At 40.0% G+C, this 10,527-nt stretch overlaps 2 protein-coding genes across 3 annotated transcripts; one reads left to right on the top strand and one right to left on the bottom strand.

The window, feature by feature from the left end:
* Positions 1-523: 523 nt before the first annotated feature.
* zbtb33 (zinc finger and BTB domain containing 33) lies at positions 524-5,693 on the bottom strand. 2 transcript variants are annotated; one of them, XM_022760241.1, is made up of 2 exons: positions 5,651-5,693; positions 524-4,015 (listed from the first exon to the last, which is right to left on the bottom strand). In XM_022760241.1, exon 2 carries the CDS (start codon positions 4,011-4,013, stop codon positions 2,103-2,105), a length of 1,911 nt encoding a protein of 636 aa, XP_022615962.1. In that variant the 5' UTR covers positions 4,014-4,015; positions 5,651-5,693; the 3' UTR covers positions 524-2,102. The 2 variants fall into 2 exon arrangements, with proteins under 2 accessions (XP_022615962.1, XP_022615961.1); XM_022760240.1 differs by lacking the exon at positions 5,651-5,693 and adding an exon at positions 5,335-5,596.
* A 715-nt stretch (positions 5,694-6,408) lies between these two features.
* Positions 6,409-10,517, top strand: nkap (NFKB activating protein). The gene is made up of 8 exons (XM_022760191.1): positions 6,409-6,997; positions 7,385-7,465; positions 7,590-7,654; positions 7,745-7,840; positions 7,934-7,976; positions 8,059-8,259; positions 9,239-9,388; positions 9,717-10,517. The coding sequence occupies exons 1-8, from the start codon at positions 6,558-6,560 to the stop codon at positions 9,889-9,891; spliced, it is 1,251 nt and encodes a 416-aa protein (XP_022615912.1). The 5' UTR covers positions 6,409-6,557; the 3' UTR covers positions 9,892-10,517.
* The last annotated feature ends 10 nt before the right edge of the window (positions 10,518-10,527 follow it).

Genomic DNA, 10,527 nt, shown 5'->3' with positions numbered 1-10,527 from the left:
AATGTTCAGTTTTTGAGAAAAAACTCCCCTGGTATTACGCAATATAGTTCCAACAGCAGCACAACTCAAAGCCTCAAACGATCAGAAAGTTCAATCAACAAAAACTGAACATTATAACCTTCATGAAGGTAAGATTTATAACAAGACTGTCACTTACACTGGTTTAATTTTAACCACAAAAACAAACTAAAAACACTTTCATTGTGGGAGACAAAGTGATTGCTAATCAGTGTTTTGTGGCCCTAATTTTGAGGTAGTACAACACTGCAATGACAAAACACAGTAAATAAAATAGCAGATGTTTATAGGCTCACGTTGCAAGACAGTTATGTTAAAATAGTAAAATAATTTATTGACCGTCACAATCCTCATTGCTAACTCACAGAAAAGGGACATTTTGGTAAATACCAACAGACCCGAGTATTTAATATCTATTTCATTTTGTCTATGCTATAAACCTAATAAATACATCTGAGTTAAAAAAGAGAGAAGTTAAAACAAATATATACTGTACATCACACACCAATGTTAATCTGTTTATTAAAAAAGAAAATCGGCATGATTTTACTGAATGACAAGAAGTAGAATTGATTCCCACGTTAGCACTACTTTTTTACTCATACTGACCAATCACTACCTTCTGACACAAAGGAAAAAAGAAAGAAAAAACAAAAATGTTACAAAACAAAACTTCTCCATGATCGAACACTAAGTGCTATTTGTTTGGACTGAAATAATCCTCAGTTTATGTCAATCCTATCATCACATTTGTATGCAAAATCTCTAGCCTACAGTATGAAGCCAGCAGATTTTGGCATTAAAATAACATTTCATATAAAAAAAACAACAACATGGAAATCATGATAAACAAAAATGTGAAGGTGCATCAAAATAAAACATAAGGTGTTTAATGGACAAAAAGGAAACCATAATTGTTTACCAACCACTGAAAAAATTAAATAAGCATTGTATCATCCCTGCCACAATACCCACATGTGGGATCGCCAACAATAACATAATAAAAAAAATATATTTCAGATCATATTCTCTTGTACAGAATTAGGTCTCAAATGGAGACCAGGAACGATCCTTCCAGCAAACCCTTGTGTCTGTTAAAGGCCGAGTCATGATTGATGCATCAGCTAATGATGCATTTGAACAACCTTGTTTTACTCCATTGTGGCAGACATCATGTATTTTATACAAATCAGAAATGCATTAATGTATCCTGACCAGAAAAAAAGGTCACCTGCTTACATAATCGTCAACTGAGGTTTCACACTCTTAAGTAGGTAACCCCGTTTCTATTTTATTAAATGGGGCTCAGTGGGCTGCTTAACGTCATAAACTGATTTCGGAAACATGACCTAAATGTTAAAAATCATTGCTGAAACAAGTCAGAGCACTATTTAAATGTTTCATTTCAGTGCTTTGTGCTTCAGATCCTTCAGCTGAGATTTCCTGGCTGATACAGAATTTGTAGCTGAACACCAAAAAGACATTAGGCATCAACATTGGTCTGAGCCTCCGACAGCTATAACTTGTCTCATACTGCGAAGATTTAAATGTTCATTACCTTTTTTGCCTTTTTATTACAGCTACTGAGTTCTGCATTAAGGACCTCCTATTTTTCTGGGTCAGTTTTTGATTCTTGCATGTGAACCACCTCTCTGTTTAGTGGCTAATCTGATTATCATTTATTCCAATGATACCAAAGTTCAAAGCTAATACAAAAGCAGAGTAATAAAAGGTAGTCACATTACACTTCCATCAACTGCAACTATTTGCTTCATCTCCTTTTCAATTTAGTTGAAGCTGGCACGACAGACAAATTCAAGCATCTCTTTCCTGTTTTGGTGCAATCTTCAGCTGACTCTGACGGACTCACAATTCAGAGTCCACCATTGATTAACTGTGGATCTGCTTCATCACATTTAGTACAATATTACAGCACTAATCTTCGTTAAATGGAAAGACTGTGACGGGACCTCACGCTGACACCATTATTGAAACTTACAGAAGAACATTGATGACATGGAACCAAAGAGGAAAAAAGGGCGGGGGCACCTAAAAGGCACAGGTAATGGAGCAGCGAGTGTTGCTCAGTAGGTCTCTGGTATAACAAAGTCAAACTCTGTGGCGCCTTGTGGAGGAGTGCTTATGGTTGACCTTGGTTGGGGTGGGGGTTGGGGTTGGGGTTGGGGTTGGGCGTCGGGCGTCAGGTGTGCGTCGGGTTCAATGAAGATGTCGTCCCAGTTCAACATCCTGCTCTGGGTGGAAGAGGAGACGTCTTCGCCATCGGTGGTTATGTGATGCAAGCTGCCATCCTCAGAGATGACAGGGACCCCCGGCCCCTCATTCGCCCATGAGTACGGCTTCATCTGCACCGTTTTACACGGCAGCAGGCGGTATAAGTTGTTGTCTGCGTCGTCTTTCTCTTTCCTCCCGCTGGGATCCTGGTTGTGGACTTGCTTGCAATGGGTGGACAGTAACTGGTAGTTTATGAACATGTCATTGCACAACAAGCACTGGTACCTCCTCTCTCCTGTGTGGTGAATTTCGTGTTTAGTTCTGTACTCGGCCAGGGCAAAGACTTTGTTACAGTAGCGACAAGGGTACTTCTTTTCCCACGAGTGCGTGTTGAAGTGACGGCGGAGGCTCGTCAGACACACGTAGGGGCGCTTGCAGACGATGCACACGTAGAAAGTCTTCCCATCCATGATCAACTCGTAGTGATCCTCAAGCTCAGTTTTGGTCCTCTTCTTGTTTGGGCCAGCCTTTGGTGGGGGGGAAGTTTTATCAAAGGGTTTCAAAGGTGTTGCCATTAACGATCTCTTCCCTTTATTGGCTTTAGAGCCTCCCTCACCTGGATCTTCCTTCACTGGGACAATGTCATAAGTATTTTCTCCAATATTGGCATAAACTTTACAGCCTGATGAAATGGAATCAATCTCTGTGGCTGTATTGAGTGTCACTGTCTTTTTTGCTGCTATTGCTGATTTGGGAATGTTAGCCTGATTAGCTGGACTTTCAGAAACATCTAAGAGCCTTAATTTGAAATTCCCCTGCTGAGATGAAGTAGAGACTTGTTTCTTGTGGACTCCCATTATATCACTGTTTTCAGAGGACTGAGAGGCACTCGAAGGTTCAGGGGTGAAACTGCTTGACCTGGCTGGTGTTGTGGGAGCACTTCCTGAGGAAACTCTGGCAGGGGAAGACGAGTTATTGGAGCTGGAGTCTGGACTGCGCAGAGGGCTGCTGTCTGGCAAACTGGGGTTATGACAACTGATACTGGGAGTCTTTGCGGCTTGTGTTTTCACGGTGGCTGTGGCTTTTTCTTTGTGTTTTGGAACTGCATGATTTGATTCTTCATTTTGCTTTGATGCTACATTTTTTTCTGAATCAGTTACATCCACATCAATGATCTCACCAGAGTTGGTTTTCTGATTGGCTGCTCTGGTTTGAGCATCTGTTTGTGAGACAAACATAACATCACTGTCCGAGTCCTCGTCATTATCTGCAGGTCTGCTCGTCTGATTGAATTCCTCTGCAGATATTGAGAAGGACTCCGTGATGATCGGCATCATCTCTGTGGATGCGTCACTTTTGCTTTCAGCCTCTTTAGACAAACCAGGAAGACCCTTAACTTGTGATAATGGTGACCCCAAGTTTGCAATGAACTTCACTCCCAGTATCTGTCCAGCATTTATGAGCTCCTCAAGCATGTCGGAGCGCACACGGACAATCTTGGAGCTGTACATGTAATTGAGAATCTCCTCAAAGATTTCTGCTCTGATGAAGTTTAACTCGATCACTTGTCCAGCTACACTGAAGAGCTGGTGGAAATATGTACTCGAGGCAGACAGGATTGTTTTGTGAGCTCTGAATTTTTTGTCCTGTATGATGATGGTGACATCACAAAATAATCCATGATTTCTCTGCTCATTCATTGACTTCAGCACAGCTGCTGAATACTGTGTGTCGGTCGCAGAAATCAGCTTTAGACTTGGCATGTCTGTAGAGAGAAAAAAATCAAAGAGAACAAATCAGAATCACACTAATAAATGCACAACAAAAGTCTGTTAATTACATTAGTAGATCAACAAAACATTCAGTTAAAGACTTGGCTAAAAGTTGGCCATTCCCACATCTGGCTTTTCCAGTTCTAAACTGTCTTGCCAATAAAAACTCAATCAGCTGTCGAAAATGTAACAATCAGGGAAGTTTCCTGAAGGAAGTTTAATCGCAAACACCTCTGTCCTAGTTCTCTTTTGCACATATACACTCAATTTTCATTGATTAACTAGCTAAAACTATGGCCGTCTAACACAGCAGCAAGCCCTACATGCATGAAGGTTGCTTGTTTGTATTATGGAAATTTTCTTAGAGGTTTTTTGATTCAAGTTCAAGGTTATTTAGGCTGTAGTGTGAGGTGCTGAGAAATATGTTTAATAAATTAGATTTCTGAGCCCAATGTTGATATTTGTGGCTTAAATAAACACACCATTGTCCTCTGCTGGACAAACTAGTTGACTGTGAACTTTCTTATGCTGCATTTTCTTATAGCTTATGAGTCCACATACAGTCAGCTGTTAGTTTATTATGAACACCCAATAATGTAGATAACAATAGATTATTAATATTTAGCTTGTGCTGAAATAACTTCACAGATGTAGGCTGTTGATGCAGATGTAGATGGAGGCTGCAATTTGTGGTGCTCTTGCATTATATTGCATTATTCTGATATTTGTTTCTACAATTTAGCCTAGGGTGGACACAATAATAGAAAGACCTCAAAAAGGTTTAATCAAGACGTGATTTAATACAGGGCAGTTTTGTTGGCTTAACCTAACTGTTGTTTAGGGATAATTACAAATTCATTATTACTAAAATAAATGATTCCAAGTTTTATGAGATGTTGATGCAAACAGGAATGACGAGGGCACGAATGTGAACAGATGTAACTAATGATAGTTTTGTAAATCAGGAAACAAAAACAATAACGTTACGTTAGCTGATATTAGCTAAACGTTAGTTTGCCAAACTTGTAGTAACTAGCTCAAATGTTAGACACGCGTGACGTCGCAAAAGCGGAGAAGTGCGTTTGTTTACCTTTAGGGGGGGTTATCTACTTTGAGGAGCCTGTTATTATTGTTATTGGTGTGTTTAAACGCAGTCGTTAGCCAGCTAACAAAAGGTAACGCTAGCTCCTTCACTCTTCCTCTTTAATGAAAGGGCACAGCGCGGCCTAGCATCCTGTTAGCTACACACACAGCACCACAATGGATGCATAATTATTTCCGAGCTTGTGGGTTTAAAATGAATCCTGTTTACCTGCAACCTTGATGTTTTCAGCCAAGACTAAGCAGAGCAGCCACCAACTCCTGCAGATAGTAACTTGTCAGGCTACAAACAATGGCTAACGGCAGACAGGATCCCCCTGCTGCTCCCCGCTAACCGATCAGCCACAAGGAGTCGCCGTAGTGTGGCTTTAACGCACACAAAATTCAAACCATACAGCATTGTAATGATATAATGATAAAATAAACAACAGTTTGGCTTCACGCTAGAAAAAAAGACAACAATGAAAAACTGTCCGAATATTATTTCAGTAGAAAATTGTGTTCTTTTTAGATAACTACCGGTTCACCTTCAAAATAAAAGCGTAGAGACTCCTACTATCTCAAACATCACATAATAGATTTCCTGTGTTTATCCGGTCAGGTTCACGCCTTCTTCTCCAAATCTGTCCCGTTGAAGACAAATTGTTGCCGCTGAAGTCTGCATGAAGTTAATCGGAAACTATCTTCCTCTCTACTGATAGTTGGATCACATAGTTTCATTTTCTCAAAACATTTGTTGTGTTATCTCGGACCTGTTTCATGCTTTCCTGGTTTCAGGTTGCAGGAATGAAGTGCTGAACCAAATATGCTCCGAAAGGTTCACACCACCCATGTAAATACAGTCACCGCCTGTCCCACAGAAAGTTCAACAAGCAAAGCAAAAAAAAAGTTTACAAAAGTATTTTACAGACATAGGAACAAATTTTTAAAAATCTGAGAAAATACATGCTCACAGCACATTAAAGCACATAAAATACACAACTAACATTCAATGTAATTATAGGTGAAAGTCGGTAGTTAAAGAATAAAGTTAAACGAAACATAAAAAGTAGATTTATTATGCTCATCTGACACGAGGTTGCATTTGTAACGTCATGATATAAATAAGTAAATGGTATTTTCTTTAGGGTTAAAATAAGATAAAATAATAAGGAAATCTTTTAAGTATGTGATTATACCCATTTTTGTTTGTATCTATTTATTTCATTACTGATAAACTAAAATATTTTATAACACAGTAGAAGCGGAACTATGTGTATTGCATGGTTATGAAGACCCGGTTTCTATTAGGGGACGGACGCTTGTTTTGCTTGCGTACATAAGAAAAGGGAAAACACTGGATCGCAGTTTGTGAATTTTTTTCTACATGCCTTCCTCTAAATACAGTTTTTAAACTTTTGTTTGTGGCGTTTAAATCTAAAGCAGTCGGTCGGTATGCCTCTGTCGGATAGGTCGAGCTCTGACGGCGGCGGCGGGCCTCGGAGTCCTCGGGCTCGGAGACCCCGGACTCGCTCTCGCTCCCGCAGCCGCAATCGCAGCGACAGCCTCGAACGGAGCCTGTCCCCGGACAGCTTTGGGCCCAAACTCCCGAAGCCGCGGAACAGGGAGAGGGAACGCGAGGAGCGGGAGCGTCGATTCCGAGAGGCGAGAAACATCAGACGGATACGTATAGGAAGCCCTCGTCGCAGTCGGTCCCGGTCCCGGTCCCGGTCCAGGGAGCGTCACAACAACACCTCCAACAACAACAGCAGTCACAACCACTGGTCCGAGCAGCGGGACGCTCCAGGAAAACACGGCAGCTTTAGAGATGAATACTACTACGAACAGCAGCGGGACGACGCTCAGAGGCAGAGACAAGAAGCCTTTATCGCCAGGTAAAGCAAAATATTATTTTATCGATTAAAGGGTCAATTTACCTTGCCAGGTAAAAATTAATGTTTTTCAAACAGTCAGTAGCAGTTGTAATCCCAGTGATGATACAATGATTTACCCCTTAACCTAAAGGGATATGTTAAAACATTGTGTAATAAACCAGATCTTAAATTGCCATCTAGGACTTGGCAGTATGGTTGAAATCAGTATCACAATATCAATATGGATGTTGTCTGACATTGCCAATGTTAAATTGCTGAACTTCCCTACTGCTGATCCATAAAAAGATACATTATTTAGGTTTTAAATGAATATAGGAATTGATATTGATATGTTGCCTTAAAGATTGTTTTGATAGATAACTATATCTGTCTGTCTGTATGTTACAGGCGCCTTCAAGAGAGGGAGAGGATCGGTGAGTTGGGTTGTCCTGAAGTGTGGGGATATTCACCAAGAGTGAAAGAACCAGAGTAAGTGAATAATCTCTCCATTATAACAACATGTTCAGTGTATGATATTGTTTTTGGAGGAGTATGAGACTTACTGATGATCATCCCTCTGTATGTCACATTTTTCTTATTTTGTTTCTACTAGCTCTGATGAATTCACACCAGTTGAAGAAGATGAGAAAAACAGCAGTTCAGAGTCAAGCTCAGAAGGTACTGCCTGTGAAGTGTGTGAACATTAATAAATAGAAGTGACATGGTGTATCGATTGAATTTACAAGGAATCCTGTCTGTCATTAACAGAAGAGAAGAAGAAGAAAAAGAAGAAGAAGAAGAAATCCAAGAAGAGAAAGAACAAAAAGCACTCCGAGGACAGTGAGCTGGAATCAGAGTCAGATGGTGAGACAGTCATAGTTACATTCATTTATTAAAGCTCAATACAGTCGGTTTCATCAGATTTATAAGCTGAGCTGTCACATTTTTATCTTCCAGAAGAAGAAATAAAGAAGAAGAAAAAGAAAAAGAAGAGCAAAAAGTAAGTGTGAATGCAACTACGTGCTTCACTCAAACAGAGGGGGAGGAGGTGATTTAACCAAGCATCACATGTTTCCTAACAGGTCCAAGAAGTCCAAGAAGAAGAAGGCGAAGAAGAGTCGTAAGGAGTCCAGTGAGTCCAGCAGCGAGGAGTCTGAGGAGGAGGAGGAGGAAGAGGAAGATCCCAATGGGGTGATGTGGGTGGAGAAAACCTGCATGGACGAGCACATGGTCGGCCCTGAAGCTCCACTCACCCACATGTCCCAGGACGACAGGCCTTTGGAGTGAGTCTGTTTGACATCCACTCCTCTTCTTGCAGTTTACGCCACTGTGATTAGAGTGTTCACAACAAAAACACAGCACTGTTAGAAAAACAGCCAAGATTCATAACGCTCGAAAGTCAGCTCGAGATATGTCAGTGACCGTAGGTCTAGCCTCTATATTTGTATATTGGGCTACAGGTAAGTTATTTTCATTCCTGATTAATCTTCCAATTATTTACTCGATCAAGCAATTAATGGGTTTGTCTATAAAAGATCAGAAAATAGTTTTCCTGCTGACGCTTTCAGATGTCTTGTTCTGTTCAACAAATAGTTCAAAACTCTGTGGCCAGTTTCCTTCGAACAACTATTCGTTTCAGCTTTACTTGTTACAGTGGAAAACAAAATACATTTTTGGTGACATGATAATGGTTGAGCTGAAAAGATTGGTTGATTAATCAATTAGAGGATTGACACTAAATTAAGTGGCAACAGTTCTCTAATGATTGAAGTCATTTTTACTGGTTCCAGCTTTTGAAATGTATATTTCGGCTGGTTTTCTTTTCTCAGCCTTCTGTGATAGTAAACTGAACGTCTTTGGGTTTTGGACAAAACAGTTTGAAGATGTCATTTGGGCTCTAGGAACTTGTGATGGGCGCTTATCACTGTCTGACATTTTATAGACCAAATAATCAGGAGATTTATTGATAATGCAAATAATTGTTAGAAGTCAGCTTCTTAACATTAAAAGCAGCTGTATGAACTGATCTTCACTCTGCCAAGAAAAAGCAAACAATATGTTTAAGTTTAGAATCTGTATTTACATCTCATACACACAGAGACTACACTCTCAAACATTTGTTTCATATAGGACATATAATATCCCGCAGCCTGACTAATTATGGCTTTTGATTTTACTTTTTTTTTTCTTTTTTTGACATTTCTGATTCATTAAGTAAAAGCATTCAGCTTGTTCACCATGTGCATTTTTCTCTTCCTCTAGTTTTGGTCATGCGCTGTTGCCAGGTGAAGGTGCTGCGATGGCAGAGTACGTGAAAGCAGGAAAACGTATCCCGAGAAGAGGAGAGATCGGTCTCACCAGCGACGAGATCGCAAACTTTGAGAAGTCTGGCTATGTGATGAGCGGCAGCAGGTACGTGAAGCTTAGAGGTCGGACTAAAAACTGTCACCTTGCTCATGATACGGTTTGTGCAGCAGCAATTCAGTATTTCAGGTATCAGCATGATGCCTCTCCTCACAAATGTTTATTCATTTCAAATCTCAGTGAAGAAATCTGAGAACTTACTTACATTTTGCCTCCAAGAACATAAATATATTTTAGCAGTTATTTTGAATGGTCCAGTAACTTCAGATAGTACGTTTGAAGTTGTGGCACAGTTAAAATTAATGTAAACCAGACCAAAGAACCATCCATCTATTCTTCATGTAATACTGACCAATTCCCACACGTAACCCTGCAGACACCGTCGTATGGAGGCTGTGCGTCTGAGAAAGGAGAACCAGATCTACAGCGCAGATGAAAAGAGAGCTCTGGCGTCTTTCAACCAGGAGGAGAGGAGGAAGAGAGAGAGCAAGATCCTGTCGAGCTTCAGGGAAATGGTGTACAGGAAAACCAAAGGCAAGGAGGAGAAGTGAACATCACGTTTCCACAGTTTGCTCTCAGATGACCTTTTATCAGACACCTTTACTCTTTGTCCTGTGACTACAGGTGTCTATTTTAGGAGGAGGCGTAAGGGGAATGTACAGTGTGGAGGGAGGATTTTAACTGTAAAGAAATGTGTAGAAGTGAGACTCTGAGAAGTATTTAGTTGTATTATTTGTCTCCATCCTATTTACCTACTGGAACTAGTCTTTCATTACAGCTGTTCAACTATAATTTTCTTTTGTAAATTTTTGCATATCATCCCCAATAGAATGGCAAATAAATTTTCACTATGAAGTCATCTTGTGGTTTTCTTTTAAATGAACGTTCCCAACTTTGGAACTCCTTAAAGTGTCATTTTGTTTAATTTTAGCTTAATTTCTGGATGTCCTAAGAGGGAAATGTCTGAAAATCTTGATATATTTTTGTGTAGCATATATGTTTTTTTCTGCTTTCCTAGTCTGTTAATCATTTAATGACCTCTCCGATTTCTTTCAACTCCTTGGAGGATCCTGTTTTTAACTGTTAATAGTGTGATATTTTGGACATGGCCGTATATCAACAGGGTTGGCTCTTGTAACTGAGAGGATTGTAATAAAATTATTATTTTCATCATTGATTAATTTGTC

This window comes from Seriola dumerili, unplaced genomic scaffold, assembly GCF_002260705.1.
Source record: "Seriola dumerili isolate Sdu_G_001 unplaced genomic scaffold, Sdu_1.0 BDQW01000331.1, whole genome shotgun sequence".
NCBI lineage: Eukaryota > Metazoa > Chordata > Actinopteri > Carangiformes > Carangidae > Seriola > Seriola dumerili.
This window is presented reverse-complemented; position numbering and strand designations above follow the sequence as displayed.

What these genes read in the sequence shown, in the direction of transcription:
- nkap (XM_022760191.1), top strand. Translation starts at nt 6,558, where the DNA reads ATGCCTCTGTCGGATAGGTCGAGCTCTGACGGCGGCGGCGGGCCTCGG. An exon ending in CCAAGAGTGAAAGAACCAGA is followed by an intron (nt 7,466 to 7,589) that starts GTAAGTGAATAA and finishes TGTTTCTACTAG; the next exon opens with CTCTGATGAATTCACACCAG. An exon ending in TATGTGATGAGCGGCAGCAG is followed by an intron (nt 9,389 to 9,716) that starts GTACGTGAAGCT and finishes GTAACCCTGCAG; the next exon opens with ACACCGTCGTATGGAGGCTG.
- zbtb33 (XM_022760241.1), bottom strand. Translation starts at nt 4,013, where the DNA reads ATGCCAAGTCTAAAGCTGATTTCTGCGACCGACACACAGTATTCAGCA.